At 36.9% G+C, this 16572-nt stretch overlaps 1 protein-coding gene across 7 annotated transcripts in view; it reads left to right on the forward strand.

Moving 5' to 3' along the window:
* The window catches only part of PBRM1 (polybromo 1), a 146131-nt gene that overhangs the window by 40268 nt on the left and 89291 nt on the right, over positions 1-16572 (forward strand). For all 7 annotated transcript variants that reach the window (XM_090284057.1, XM_090284051.1, XM_090284054.1 and 4 more), the window contains 6 exons: positions 906-1004; positions 4773-4855; positions 5544-5639; positions 9119-9210; positions 10692-10905; positions 16392-16533. In XM_090284057.1, coding sequence (XP_090140183.1) covers positions 906-1004; positions 4773-4855; positions 5544-5639; positions 9119-9210; positions 10692-10905; positions 16392-16533 — 726 coding nt within the window. The remainder of the gene's footprint in view (positions 1-905; positions 1005-4772; positions 4856-5543; positions 5640-9118; positions 9211-10691; positions 10906-16391; positions 16534-16572) is intronic.

A 16572-nucleotide genomic window follows, 5' to 3' on the forward strand; every position in this document is an offset into this window, starting at 1 on the left:
CATGGTTCTACTCTTCCTTTCCAACCCTCCAACCCTCCATTTCCTGTATTTGGCTTCCTTAGTCTCTCTAGAATATGTCTATTCATTTCTGTCTCCTCATGTGTACCTTTTGTTTGTTTTTTAAAGATTTTATTTATTTATTATTAGAGAGAGGGGAAGGGAGGGAGAAAGAAAGGGAGAGAAACATCAATGTGAGAGAGACATAAATTGGTTGCCTCTCAATTGGTTGCTTCTTGCACATGCCCCAACCAGGGACCAAACCCGCAACTCAGGATAGGCCCTGACCTGGAATCAAACCTGTGAACTTCCACTTTGTGGAACAACATTCAACCATCTGAGCCATACCTGCCAGGGCTGTCATGTCTACCTTTTGACTAGAGTGTCTCCCTCATTCCTTTCCTTTGTAAATTGAGGCAATTATGAGTCTCCTGAGTTATTTTGGATTGAATAAGCTTTATATGTGGGTACTCACAGAATATTAACCACTATGCTAGAATGACCTTTTATTTTATTGGAAGTGGTACATAAAACTAGAGGAGTTTTACTTCACACTATTAAGTCCACCTAAGTCAACCTTAGTGAATTAGTATTAATGAAGCACTTAGAACAGTGTTTGACACCAAAGTAGACACTATGTGTTTGCTAAGTAAAACAACTTTTACCTTACTTGATTTTGAGAATAATTTAGCTCTGGTTTTGTTACTTACCTCAAAAACTTGTTTGTAAATAGACAATATTAATAGATTATATAAGAGAAAATGACTTTACTTGTTGTTCACATGTCCTCTCCAATAAAGTCTTGAAACATGATGACAATTTAAAAATATGTGGAGTTATGTTTTTTTAAAGATCATACTGATTAACTTTCAATAAGAGGAAATTGTGTATTTTGTTGTTTACTATAGAATGGAAGCTACAAGAGTATTCATGCAATGGCCAAAGATATAGATCTCCTAGCAAAAAATGCCAAAACTTATAATGAGCCTGGTTCTCAAGTATTCAAGGTTAGTTTCTTTCTTATTGTTTTCATTGACGAGTAGATAGCTTAATTTTTATATAACTTCATTGAGGTAAAATTCATATATCATACATTTCAGCCAAAGAATGCAATTTAATGGCTTTTAGTATATTCACAGAGTTGTGCAGCCATTACCACAATGAGTTAGCAGTCAGTCTTCATTTCTGCTCAAACTCCCCAGCCCTAGGCAACCACCAGTCTACTTTCTGTCTGAAAATTTTCCTCTTCTGGACATTTTCTATAAATGGAATGATAATACATGGTCCTTTGTGACTCTCTTCTTTTACTTAACATAACGTTTTCAAGATATACATGTTGTAGCATGTGTGAGTACTTACTTCATTCTTTTCATTGTTGAATATTCTATTATATGACATGTTTTATTACCCATTCATCAGTTGCTAGAAGCTTGAGTTATTTCTACTTTTTGGCTATTATAAATAATGCTGCTGTGAACATTCATGTATAATTTTTTTATGGGGATATATTTTCATTTTTCACAGTTACATACCTAGGAATGGAATTGCTGTGCTAAATGATAACTATATAGTAACTTGGAGGAACCACTGTTTTACAAAGTAGCTGCACCATTTTACATTTCCATTAGCAATGTGGAAGTATAATTTCTCCACATACTCACCAACACTTGTTTTCCATTTTTGGTTTTTTATTACAGCCATCCTACTGGGTGTGAAGTAGTGTCTTATTGTGGTTTTGATTAGCATTTCCCTAATGATTGGTGATGTGAACATCTTTTCATGTGCCATTCATATATCTTTGAAAAAATGTCTGTTTGCATCCTTAGCCCCTTTTTTAATTGGGTTACTTATGTTTTTATTGTTGAGTTTTTAGAATTTTTTAGATAGTCTGGACTAGTTACATGATTTATAAATATTTTCTCCTATTTTATGGATTGTCTTTTTCACTTTTATGATAGTGTCCTTTCATGCACAAACATTTTTAATTTTGGTTAAGTCCAGTTTGTCTTTTTTTGCTTTGGTTATTTGTATTTTTAGTGTCCTGTAAAGAAACCATTACCAGTATTATAATAACTATATATGGTGCCTGGAAATATCAGGGAGAATTCTTCATGTATATGATTGTCTAACCACTATGCTGTACATCTGAAACTAATACAAAGTAATATTGAGGAAAAAATTAATTTGGTCTGGATAAAAAAAGAAAAAAAGAAACAATTACTTCCTCCAAGACAACAAAGATGAACTTCTAAAAACGTTACAGCTTTAGCTTTTACGTTTAGGTCTTTAATCCAATTTTAGTTGATTTTTGAAACATGAGGTAGGTGTTCACATTTATTATTTTATATGGGATATTCATTTGTCCTTGCATATTATGTTGAAAAGACTATTTATTCTTTCCCCCATTGAATTGTCTTTGCACCCTTGTTGAAAATCAATTGACTATACATGTGTGGGTTTATTTCTGGATTCAGTTCTATTCCATACATGTATGTGTATATCTTTTTGCCAGACAAGGTTTGTTTTTGATCCACTTTTTAGTTAAATATTGATTTAGTCTCTGCATTCAAACCTCATAAATATTTTAAAAAAAACAGTCTGTGTAGTATAATATAAAATGTAAAATGACTGTTTTGTTGCTTTGCAGTTCCCTCATAGAAAGGTTTTTTTTCTTTTCTGTTTGTTTAAGATTTTATTTATTTTTAGAAAGGGGAAGAGGGAGAGAAACATCAGTTGGTTGCCTCTCACACACCCCCAACTGGGGACCTGGCCCGCAACTCAGGCATGTGCCCTGACAGGGAATTGAACTGGTGACCTCTTGGTTCACAGGCCAGCACTCAGTCCACTGAGCCACACCAGCCAGAGCCCTCATAGAAGTTTAATAGTCCTGTAATGAACACTTGTTTGTAGAAATTTCTTGAATTATTAATACAAGGCCTGTCCGGAAAGTACCAGCCATGTAATATGAAAAATAGAGAGATTTATTGAAGAAGAGAGAAGAAACGTACATAGGACAATGACATCTCAGTCCCCTTCAAAGTAGGCATCTTTGGACTTCACACAGTTCTTCCAATTACCATCAGCTGCCCCATCATATTTACCTGAATCTCATTAACAGTCTGAAATCTCTTCCCTTTAAAAGGTGATTTTAGTTTTGGGAAAAGCCAGAAGTTGCAGGACGCCAAATCTAGGCTGTATAAGGGCTGAGTTACCTGGGTGATTTGATGTTTCGCCAAAAACTCTGCACGAGACGTGATGCATGAGTGGGCACCTTGTCCTGATGAAGCTGCGCATCAACAGTTGCCTGTAGCTTCAGCCTTCTGAACCATCTGAGTAGTTTCTGGAGGAATATTGAAGTTCAGTGCAAAATTTGATGCAGATTTGTTGCCTACTTGCTCAGTCATTTTGAATGCGACGACCACACAGTGCACATGTTCACTCAATGGTATCTACGTCCCCACTGACTAGGGCAGTGATGTCTTCATTCTTCACATATGCACATTCCAGTTCACTCTCCTTGACTGCCAGGTTACATCAATGTTGCGCAAACCACTTTTGTTATATTAATAATGGCTGGACTTTTTCCAGACAGACCTCGCATACTCTCCATTTGATGCAGTACACCTATCAAGACTTCTTTTCCACTACAGAAAACACTTTGTGAACTCATCAATTTTAATGCCTTTTACTGTTTTGGTCTTTTTTATTGTTTCACCTCTTCCACATCAGCAAAATGTTTCCCTTTGAGGATTTTTTTCATCTGGGGAAACAAAAGAAAATTGCTTTGGGTGAAATAGGGGAATAGGGCACAGGGGTCATGCCATTGTTGGTCAAAAATGACTGAACACTCAGCGTGGTGTGTGCAGGTGTGCTTGTAAATTACCCATCAGGAGATAGGCAAACATGTTGAAAGAGTCTTCAAGAAATATTTCACTGAAGCCAAACACAGCCTCTCAGAATGATGCCAGCTGCAACACTGATACAGATGGGTTCCTAGAACACTCACCTAGTGGAGGAAGCCTTTACTACCATGGGCCTACCCTTCAGAAGATAATTTTGGTTTTTGGTTGGGGGGTGGGGGGGGTGTCCCCCATCATATATCATTGGAAATATAACACAGGATGTCCAAAAAATCTCTGGGAGTAAAGTATTTAGATTTTCAGAATGCTGATTCAAATACGGTTGCTTCTCATAGTTAATTTTAAAAAATTAACACTGAATGAAAACAAGAATGAACTATGAAGTCCTTGTATTCTTAGTCCTTAACAGGACATTTTAGTAGTGTAGTACCAATTCTATATGCAGTTAAGGACTGTACTTTTTGGTGTGATTATTTTCCCTAAATTATAGAGAGAAGGGACACTTTAGATCTGATATATCAGTTGACTGTTAATTTAAATGAGTACATCCATTATGAGTTTAAGTGCATAGTCTTTAATCTTAGAAGTATATCTTTGTTTCAAATTTTGGGCCAGTGTACACAGGTAGAGTTCATTGTGTTTTCACCACTGTTTTTCCTTGTTCATCATTAGATTTTTGTCTCTAATATTTGAATAATTGTGAAAGAACTAGGAGGCTTTTTAACTTATATTTTATTATGAAGATGTTTTGGAAGCCTGTGGAAAGGTTTAAGGATGCAGCATTGTGGCTACTGAACAAAATGCTACTCCAAATGGAAGGAGTGCCATTGAAAGTGTCCAGTGTATGATTGAGAGCATTTTAAACTGTCCTTTTTTTCCTATATTTTTGTAAGCCGAGTAATTTTGTCTTGACAGGATGCAAATTCTATTAAAAAGATATTTTATATGAAAAAGGCAGAAATTGAACATGAAATGGCTAGGTCAAGCCTTCGAATAAGGTAGGTTTAAAAATGTCTAAAATCTTTGTCTTTTTATTATTTGTCTAATTTTCTAGCTAGTGAAATCATTACAATGGAAAACAAGAAATATTTTGCATTTCAAGATTGAACCTTCATTGCAGCTGAAGGGCTTTATTTAAAAAGAAACAATTTTTAAGGCTTAGCATCACTATATTCTCATATTGCTTTATATATATTTGTGTGTATATATATATAATGTTATACATAATATTGTATACTATTTATAATAGAGGTAACTAAGATATTTGTATACAATATATAGTAGTATATGTTCATATTTACAGTAAGAGTATTTAGCTGGGTGTCAGAAGATCTAAAAACTTATCCTGGCTTTTCCTTGTGCTATGACTATGACTTTGAACAAATCATATTCCTGGGATTCTGTTTCCTTCTAGCTGGTATGGAAAAGTTGAAACTTTCTTCTGACCATGACATTTGCTTTGTTACCTGATTCTCTGATCACTTCAGTGACCATAAGCAGTCTAGTACCAGCTGTGGTCCATTCCCAGGTTTTGGAGCAAAGCCTACTACACAGTAGAGTTACAGAAGTATCTGAGCATTTATATTTAGAAAAAAAGAAGGAAATGGTTGTTTCCTTTTTGTTTACTCAGCATTCTGATTTTCACTGTCAATTTTCTGAGGTTTTTTTAATCATATCTCTGGATAGGACTTCTTCAAATTTGACTGCAGCCAGGCTCACAGGTTCTACGCACAGTAAAAGCAGCCTTGGTGAAGAGAGAAATCCCACTAGCAAGTATTACCGGTGAGAGAAAATGAGTGTGTAGTCTGAGAGCTGACCAGTGTTTATGAGCATAGGCATAATATTGTTTGCTTGATGACTATCTTGAAGGAATTTTGGGGTATAGTTGGGTTATTATGAGGATTTGTTATCAAATACAGTAGTCCCTCTCTATATTGCAGTTCACTTATCGTTGCCTCACTATATCGCGGGATTTTTTAAAATATTATATTTAATTATCGCGGATTTTTCACTATATCATGGGATTTTGCGGTACTATATATGTAGTTAAAGTTATGTAGGTTTAAGAGTGTAGAATATGTTTAAGAACATAAGTAGTGTTTATAAAAGTGTGGAAAAAGTTAATAAGGGAGCGGAAAAGGTTAATAAGGGACTGGGAACAGTTTATAAGTGTGTGGGAAGGGTTTATAAAGCCTTAAAATATACATAAATACTAAAATAAATGTAAGGTTCCTACTTCGTGGATTTTCACCTATCGCAGGGGTGGGTGGTCTAGAACATAATACCTGCGATAAGTGAGGGAATAGTGTGCCATATTTAACCCTTTCAGTGCCAATGTTGCTGTGAGCGATGCTGGCAGATTTTCCCAAAAGTGCCAGCGTCACTCCCAGCAACTCTTTTTTCGATGGCTATAAATGTAAATAATAATGGAATAATTCATATTTTATGTTTTGGTCTCTTTTTTTGCACCTCAGGTTATATATTGTTATAATTTTTTCTCATGTTGACCAAATTTTGAATTACTCATGGCACTCAAAGTGTTAAAGGGTTGAGGTACTGCCCTGGCCAGTATCTCAGTTGGTTAGAGCATCCTCCGATATGACATAGTTATGTTTTCAATACCTGGTCAGGGCCCATGCAAGAATCAACCAATTAGTGCATACATAAGTGGAACACCAAGTCATTGTGTCTCTTTCTCTCCTCCCCTCTTTCTCTTCCCTTCCCTCCTTCCTCCATCCATCCCTCCTCCCCTCCTTCCTCTCTCCCCCTTCCTCTCTGAAATCAGTAAACAAAAAAAAAGTTGAGGTTCTCCAGTAGGCCTGAACTCACTTCTTAGAAAATGCTTAAGTTGTTTGTTGAATATGTTTAGGATTACCATTAAAACATGGTAGAGGTCTTCCGGCCAAGATAGAGGCCTAGATAGACACGCTGCGTCTCCCTCAACAATAAGAAGGAACACAACTGTCTCAAAACTAGAAACAACCAGAAGTTCCAGAAAATCCAGCTGGATGGAAATCCAACAAAGATATAAAGAAGAAATACTCATCCAGAAAAGTAGGAGGGGCGGTGGTGTGGCAGTGGTGGCAGCAGCAGCAGGCCGGCAGAAAGCGCTGTCACATGTTTTAAAAAGAAGGGAGGGACACCTGGGGAGTGCTCCCAGCACCAGATCAGGCTGTGCAGCTCACGGTTCCAGCACCGGGGAAAATAAAGCCTCATTGCTTCTGACTGTGCAAACCAGTGAGGGGTTGGGGCGGAGGAAGAAACTGCTGGTCTCTCAGCAGAGTCCACTTGTTTAAAGGGCCCCTATGGTCCTAGAAAGACTGTCGACCCACTCACTCCAGGAACCAAAACCAGGGCAATAGCTAAAGGGGCATCAGTCCCATGTGGGAAGTGTGAAAAATGTCTGGAAAAGTGGCAAGTGCTGAGCAAGCAACATTGCTCCCTCTCAGACCCCTCCCCCGCATACAGCGCCACATACAGCGCCACAACGTGGTGAAACAGGTTGCACCATACTGACGAATACCTGAGGCTCTGCCCCTTACAATGTAACAGGTGCGACAGCTCTACCTAAGACACAGAGGCAAACAAACACAGGAGCCTGTCAAGATGAGGAGACAGAGAATTATGGTCCAGAGAGGGAACAGATCAAGGTTCCAGTGGGAGAACTAAGCGACGAGGAGATAACCAGCCTAACAGAGGAGGAGATAGCCAGTCTAACAGACATAAGAGTACAAAACACTGGTAATAAAGATGCTCACAGGCTTGACAGATATACTTAAGTAGGGCAAATGCATGAGCGAAGAACTGAAGGCTCTGCTAAGTGAAATGAAACAAAACCCACACAAAACCATTGCTGAAGGGAAGGAAACTGGGGTTCTAGTCAGTGATTTGGAACCTAAAAAGAAGAAAAAAACAGTCAACCAGTACAGAATGAGGAAACAAGAATTGAGAAAAATGAGACGCTTAGGAACGTCTGGGACAACTTTAAATATACCAACATCTGAATCATAGGGGTGACAGAAGAAGAGGAAGAGCAAGAAATAGAAAAATTATGTGAAAAATAATGAAGGAAAACTTCCCAGGTTTGGTGAAGGAAATAGACATACAAATTCAGGAAGCACAGAAAATTCCAAACAAGCTAGACCCAAAGAGGACCACACCAAGACACATCATAATTAAAATGCTAAAGGTGAAAGATAAAGAGAGAATCTTAAAAGCAATGAGAGAAAAGTAGAGTTACCTACGAAGGGGTGCTTATAAGACTATCAGCTGATTTTTCAAAAGAAATATTGCAGGCAAGAAGGGACTGGCAAGAGGCATTCAATGTGATGTAAAGCAAGGACCTGGAACCAAGATTACTTTATCCAGCAAAGCTATAGTTTAGAATGGAAGGACAGATAAAGTGCTTCCCAGACAAGGTGAAGCTAAAGGAGTTCATCATTACCAAGCCATTATTTTATGGAATGTTAAAGGTACTTAGTTAAGAAAGAGAGGATCAAAACTATGAATGTTAAAATGACAACAAACCCACAACTATCAACAACTGAATCTAAAAAATAAAAACAAAATTAAACTAAGCAAACCAGAATAGGACAGAATCAGAGGTATGGGGATTATTTGGAGGGTTATCAGCTGGGAGTGGGGAGGGGAAGAAATGGGGAAATGGTGCAGGGATTAAGAAGCATAATTGGTTGGTACAAAAAAGACGGGGATGTTAAGAATTATATAGGAAAGGGTGAATCCAAAGAGCTTTAATGCGTAACCCATGGACATGAACTGTGGGGGTGTGGGATTGCTGGAGGGCAGGGTTGTACTGAGCGGAGGGGAGCAAAGGGAAAAGAAATTGGGACTACTGTAACAACATAATTAAATATACTTTTAAAAAATGTAAAATCTAAATGGTTTTTTGCTCATAATAGAATTTGTGTTCATTGTAAAATATGAACATCTAAAAACATTAACCAGTAATTATGGATGAATTTTAATTTTTCATAAAATAAGGGAGTAATGTTGCATTTATGTTAAAAACTAATTGTAAGTAGCCTACTTTAGGCTTTCTAACACCACTCCGTCTTTTCTAAGAGAAAATAATGGGATAAAATTGATTATGGGGAATATAAAATTGCAGAGATAAATTGAGGAGTCAGTTGAATATAAATTCTTTTTTTTTGAATGCTTTATTATCTGTTCCTATTTCTATAAACTAACCAAATTATTATAATATCTTTCCATGTCTTCTAATTCTTTGTTTTTCTTTATAGTAATAAAAGAGCAGTCCAAGGGGGTCGTTTATCAGCAATTACCATGGCACTTCAGTATGGCTCAGAAAGTGAAGAGGATGCTGCTTTAGCTGGTAGGCATTAGGTTCACTACTTCCAAGACTTCTCAGTGGGTCCCCTTCTGATTAATGAAATTGCAATGATTTTGGTCTGGCTGGCAATTTGTCAGTTTTTAGAGTACATGCTATTTTGTTGCATTTGATTTTACTCTTTGGTTGGCATACTTATCAAAAGCTTATTGCTTTATTTTGTGGTAAAGTTTGTATCTGAGTAAATAAATACTTCTTTCAAAATTATTGGTTTGATAGCCTTAGATCCTTGTTTCAAACCTGTGATAATGAGACTAGTGACAACATCAGGGAATCCCAGAAGACATTCACATCATCTTCACTTTTCAGGTTATTGACTTACAGTTTCAGTAGGCTATAATTTCTTCTCGGCTACAGTTTATTATTTAAAATAGATGTAGATTATAATCAGGGCAGCATGGTAAATTGTCATTTAAACAATTCCAACAAAGGGCATTGAGCACTAAACATCCATGTAAAAGTACACAATTTCTTACATAGCCACAAAAAAAACAGCTATAGAGGTGTATTTGATTTCATTGTCTTTCTCTTCACTATGATAGAATTTTTTAATTTTACTGTAGATATATTTTCATATGTAGATAAAATTTGTTTAATGAAGTTATTCTGGCACATCTTTTCAGTTTATGATCAAGTGTGACAGATTTTTTCCAGCTGTAATCTATTTCATACTTTATCTTCTATAAAAATTTCATAATTACTGTAGACTACTTAACAGAATACAAATTTAATTTTTATGCCTATCTATAAATTAAATATTTTTAATTTAAGTTAGGCCTGGTATTATAAAAAATTGAAAAATATCTTTCCATTAGCTTTGTTTTTTGTTGATTAATAAAAATGACACACATGTTATGTTTAGGTTTCCTTCTAACATTTGGTTACTTCATTAACCTTATAGTAACAGAAGTTGAAGGAAAGCCACACCATTTATAAAATTCCTAAAAAGTATTCATTGCCTTTTTTCTAATAAATAATACTGTTGTCACAAAAGGATTATTATTTAATCACTTCAGCTATTAAGAAAAACAAAGTAGGCCCTGGTTGGGTAGCTCAGTTGGTTAGAGCATTGTCCCAATAAGCCAAGGTTTCAGGTTCAGTCTCCAGTTAGGGCACATACAAAAATCAACCAGTGAATGCATAAATAAGTGGAACAACAAAAGGATTCTCTCTCTCTCTCTCTCTCTCTCTCTCTCTCTCTCTCCCGCCCCCTCTCTCTCTCCCCTCCTCCCACCTCCCTCCTTCCTTTCACTCTAAAGTCAAAGAATTAAAAAAAGAAAAGAAAAACAAAGTAGATGCCAATCACTTGCCTAATCCAAGGCCACGAAGATTTGCACCTACGTTTCCTTTTAAGAATTTTATAGTTTTAGCTTTCATATTTTAGTTCTGAGAACCATGAAAGTTTGTTAAAAGAGCATTTCACAATATTGTTCTTTTTCTTATAAATACCTTTTTTGTCTTTTTAGCTGCACGTTATGAAGAAGGAGAGTCAGAAGCAGAGAGCATTACTTCATTTATGGATGTTTCAAATCCTTTATATCAGCTTTATGACACAGTTAGGAGCTGCCGGAATAACCAAGGGCAACTAATAGCTGAACCTTTTTTCCATTTGCCTTCAAAGAAAAAATACCCTGATTATTATCAGCAAATTAAAATGCCCATATCACTGCAACAGATCAGGTAAGATGTCTTCTATATTACTTGCTATAAATCCATTTTCTTGTGGTTAAGCCTGCGCATATATCTTCTTGCCTAAAATGGAAAAGGATATCAAAGGTAAAAATGTGTGTCACATTTCTAGAGTATGCTTAAATATCACTCCTGTTGTGGGATACAATTTTTTTTAATATGACATTTAGTCTTTTAAAAAAATATTGTATTTGTTTGTTTTGGAAATGGGGGAAAGGAGGGAGAGAAACCGGGTACTGAACCTGCAACCCAGGCATGTGCCCTGACATGAATCGAACTTGTGCCCTTTGGCTTTGCAGGTCAACACCCAATCATCTGAGTCACACCAGTCAGAGTGTAAGATACAAATCTGACTAAATACAAATGATATTCTTTGTACTGCAATAGAGTCAAGAGGCAAATTGATGAAAGGTGTTATAGCTAGACATTTTTGTGTCAGATTGTGGATTATAAAAAGCCATACAGCTCATAGTTTAACTGTTCATTTTCTTATAACTGAACAAAGTCCAAAAACTTTTCTATACCTTTTATTGATATTTTAATTACAACAGTTTATCTATCTTTAAAGTTTGTATCTATAGTTGAACTCCCCTCTTCCCAGAATAAGTTTAGACTGCTCTTAGAGAATTCATTTGCTGAAACAATAACTGAAAGGTGGTTCATCTTGGTTTTCCTTTTCTGTTTAGACATTGTTAAAGTGATTATTGGTAATTCAGCCAGACAATATTTAAACCACCAGAGTATCATTAAAAATAGTAAGAAATAAGTAATATAAAATATGATGTATGGAACTCCCACATGTGGGTTAGGTTTTGCAGTATACCCATATGGAGGCATGAAGAAGGTAACAATATTTTAACTTGGCATGGTTAGATTAAGCTGGTATTTACATGGTGCTTTCATGGCAGATAGCTACCTTCCAAACACCAGGAATTAAAACTCGTGTATTTGCTGGATTCTAGGGAATAAGGTTGTTTTAAACAATGTATGTTTTATAGTTTTGTTTTCGTAACTTCTGTTTTTATCATTTGATCAGTATGATTTATGGTGTTTTTATTTATCCCAAACTTTTGAGGTTTTGTACAAGCAGGATATTAGGAAATCAGGTAATTTGGCCCTATTAAAATAATATGGAAATTGAGGCTATAATTAATAAGAAAATAGCCTAGAAATTTGTCTTTTATACTCTTTGCCTTAGAAGAAAATGGTGACAGTCTTGTAGATGTTGAAAAGTTCTCTTAATTGGACAGTTTTTGTCATTAGTATCTTTTTCCCTGCAGTCTTTTTTAAAAATTCAAATAGTCTAATTTGATTCAGAAGAAGACAAATCCTCGGCCTGCTCACTCACCTGCCTACAACTTTCTTTCAAGTAAGAATTCCCTAATATAGAGCTTACTTTGTCAAGTCAATAGTTCTGCACCTCTCCCCCATTTTGAACTTTACTCTGACAGTTGTCTGTCTGACACAAGGTGTGGAAGTATGAGGAATAGAGAAGTGGCTAAGGCTTAACTGGTAACACATTAGGGTTCTGAAGGGTCAACTTTTAGAAAGTCTAATCTACCTTTTTTCCAAGGACATATATTAGGCTAGTGGTGCCTTATAGGAGCCAGGCTACCTTCCGTTGTGCTCTACAATGGCCGGTAGGAAATTTAGAGCTGTGCTGTTCAATATGGTAGCCACTAGTTACATGCGACTGTTGAGCACTTGTAATGTGGGTAGTAGAACTAAGGAACTAGAATTTAAGTTTTTATTTAATTTTGATCTAAATAGCCACATGTGGCTAGTGGCTGCTGTGTTGTATAACACAGTCCCAGGAAGATTTGTTGGCAGAAAGAAGATAGTTGAATGTCATCAAAAGCAACAAAAATGGGTCTGCATTTTTGGAGTTGTGGTCAAGAAGGAGGCGTAAATACACAAACTGCGTCGCCTCACAGCTAAGAAGGAACTTACAACCACTTCAAAACTAAAACAAAAAACAGAAAATCAAAACTACAGGGAAGTTCAGCAAAGAAATAAGAAACAATCAGCCAGAAAGGTAGGAGGGGTGGAGCCAGGATAGAGAGAAAGAGGAACGGAGCAGCAGCTGCAAGGGCGGTGCTTGGTGGCAGCATGGCTGGCTCCATGGCTAAAGGTGGTACGGCTGGCAAGCGCACACTGACAGGTGCAGCTAACAGTACAGCAACTGTAGCCATGGCTAAAAACACAGTCATACAGTTTAAACCTGAGAGGCATTCCCAGCCCCAAACCAGACGGATCCCAGCCCCAGACCAGACCGTGTAGCTTGCAGTTCCAGCGCTGATTGCAAATCAAGCCATTGCAGGTTGCGGTGGAGGAAGAAGCTACCAGTCTCGAAAAGGAGGCAGCTTGCTTAGTATGGGAGGGGGAGAACTGCTTGGAAAAGTGGATACAACTGGCACTGTTCCCTCTCAGACCCCTCCCCCACATACAGTGTTAAAATGTGAAACAGGTAGCAAGCACTAAAGAATACTGAAGGCTCTACCCCCTGTAACATAACAGGTATGACAGACCTACTGAAATCACAAAGGCAAACACAGAAAGTTGTCAAGCTGAGCCAGGGAAGTACGGCCCAAACGGGGGGCAAATCAAGGTTCTAGTGATAGAACTAAGCAACGAGGAGATAGCAAACCTAACAAATGAAGAGATGGCAAACCTAACAGATGCAGTGTTTAAGGCACTGGTGATCAAGATGATCACAAACTTGACAGAAGAGGTTAAACAGGACAGTGAAAAAATGAAGGCTATCCTAAGTGAAATGAAGGAAAATCCACACAAATCTTGTGGTGAAAGAAAGGAAACCAGGGTTCAAATCAACAAATTGGAACATAAAGAAGAAATAAACAGTCAACCAGTACAGAATGAGGAGACGACAATTGAAAAAAATGAGGAGAGGCTTAGACACCTCTGGGATAGCTTTAAACATGCCAACATCCAAATCATACGGGTGCCAGAAGGTGAATAGGGAGAGCAAGAAATTGAAAAATTATGCGAAAAAATAATGAAGGAAAACTTCCCTAATTTGGGAAAGGAAATGGACATGCACGTCCAGAAAGCACAGAGAGTCCTAAACAAACTAGACCCAGGGAGGACCACACCAAGACACATCATAATGAAAATGACAAAGGTTAAGGAAAAAGAGAGAATCTTAAAAGCAGTAAGGGAAAAGCAGCAAGTTACCTACAAAGGGGTATCTATAAGACTGTCGGCTGATTTCTCAAAAGAAACTTTGCAGGCAAGAAGGGACTGGCATGAAATATTCAAAGTGATGAAAAGTAAGGACCTACAACCAAGATTACTCTATCCAGGAAAGTTATCATTCAGAATGGAAGGGCAGAGAAATTGCTTCCCAGACAATGGAAAGCTGAAGAAGTTGATTATCACCAAGCCTTTAATATATGAAATGTTAGAGGGACTTATTTAAGAAAAAGATCAAAACTATGAACATTAAAATGACAACAGTATCACAATTATCAACAACAGAAGCTAGGGAATGGAAACAAAGGCAAACTAACCAGACAACCAGAGTGTGAACAGAATCATAGGTATGGGGGAACATGTGGAGGGGTGTCAGCTAGGAGAGGGACAGGGGGTAAGGAGGGAAATGGTGCAGGAATTAAGCACAGGAGGGTGCAGAATAGACGGGGATGTTGAGGAGAACTTGTATATATGACCTATGGACATAGACTAAAGGGGGGGTACTTCTGGAACGGGGGGATTGCCGAGTGTAGGCGAGTAAAGGGAAAAGAAATTGTGGCAACTGTAACAGCATAATCAGTATAAGAGAAAAAAAAAGCAACAAAATTGGAAGAGTGAGCATAAGCTGGACAGTGTGGCTCCATCTTTTATTTCCCATTCTGCTCTTCCCTTAACCCACTGTCCTGTCTGTTCTTTGTGGGTATGAGAATATCCAGCATATTACCCTTGGAGTTGACAGAAATAAGTCTGAGGCTATAATTTAAACTCTGGGTGCAAGCTACGTAAGTTGGTATGGAGAGCTGAGTTGGTACTTAACTTGTTTTTTGTTTCTACCCAGAGATGTTCTCTAACTTTCATATCTCTTCAAGCACTGTATGGAATCTGCATATGATTTTGGTAAATTTTAAGTAAAACTTTACATGCAGAATGAATGATGTCATTCTAAAGGAAAAGTTTGGAATTTCTACAATCTGTGAAGTTGTTTACACATATTGTGGTTCTTAATACTGTCATTGTGACTTTGATTAATAGTGTGCAAGTGCTTTAATCAAGGATTTTAAAGTCTATCCTGTCTAAACTTATATAGAATTAGGGCAAACCATGACTCTTCACTTGGTACAAAGTGTATAGGGACTTTATGAGAATTCGTATGAGCAATACCATAGTGTCTGAGAGAAATGTCAGAATTTTTAAGACTTTTAAGTAAAATAATTTAAAACTTCAATTTTAATTAATAACATATTTGTACTGGAAGATTTTTTTTCTCTTATTTACCATCTTAAGACCACTCTTCATTATCCATATATGATATAACACCCCTGGGGTGTAAATAGTTTATTCTGAATGCCCTTTTGTGGCGTTGCCAGTACTTTCTCTTTTCTTTAAGTCTCATGAACTGGAATGGTCTCTGATTTTCAAAAATGGATAGATGAGTGGATCAAAAAACTGTGGTACATTTACACAATGGAATACTATGTAGCAGAAAGAAAGAAGGAACTCCTGCCATTTGCAACAACATGGATGGAACTAGAGAGAATTATGCTTAGTGAAATAAGCCAGGCAAAGAAAGAAAAATACCATATGATATCACCTAATACAGGAAACTAAAGAACAACACAAACAAAGGAACTAAATAGAACAAAGAGCAGAATAGCAGTCAATAGGGGGGAGGGGAGAGGGAGAGAAGGGGGATAAATAAGGGAAGGGTTTAGTCAAAGAACCTGTATAAATGACTCATGGACATGGACAATGGGGAGGGATATGATTGTGGGAGAGGGGGTGGGTTGGGTGGGGGAGAGAAATTGGGGGAAAAGGGACAACTGTAATTGAAAAACCAAAAATAAAAAAAAAAATTTTTAAATTCACACAAAAATGAGTAGATTGCCATGATCTTCATTAAGGTAGTTTTAACTTTCCTGACTTTTGTCTTTTCCTAGGGTTTGCATGTTAGTCACTAACAAGATTTTTCCCATTGGTTTTTGCTAGTATATTTGCTTTGTAATTGACCACCATACTAGGTCCTCTTACTACTTCTTACAGTGTTTTGTTTGTTCTTCTGGATTTTTAAACTGTCATATTGCCTAAATGTAACGGTACTTTTGTCTTCTCACTTTATATCTTGAAAATATCACTTCCAGACCTCTAATCATTATCACGAATGAATATACAACCTAGTGCTTATCAGGATTTTCGCACTGAACTTTGAGGAACGATTTCATAATTTTCATACTAGAAAATTCTAGCCATATGTTTGTCTTTCACAGAACAAAGCTCAAGAACCAGGAGTATGAAACTTTGGATCATTTGGAGTGTGATCTGAATTTAATGTTTGAAAATGCCAAACGCTATAATGTTCCCAATTCAGCCATATACAAGCGAGTTCTAAAATTGCAGCAAGTCATGCAGGTATGATATCTTGTTTTTGCTAAGATGTTACATTTATAA

The sequence above is a fragment of the Furipterus horrens genome, unplaced genomic scaffold (genome assembly GCF_987537825.1).
Source record: "Furipterus horrens unplaced genomic scaffold, mFurHor1.1.pri manual_scaffold_7, whole genome shotgun sequence".
Lineage (NCBI taxonomy): Eukaryota > Metazoa > Chordata > Mammalia > Chiroptera > Furipteridae > Furipterus > Furipterus horrens.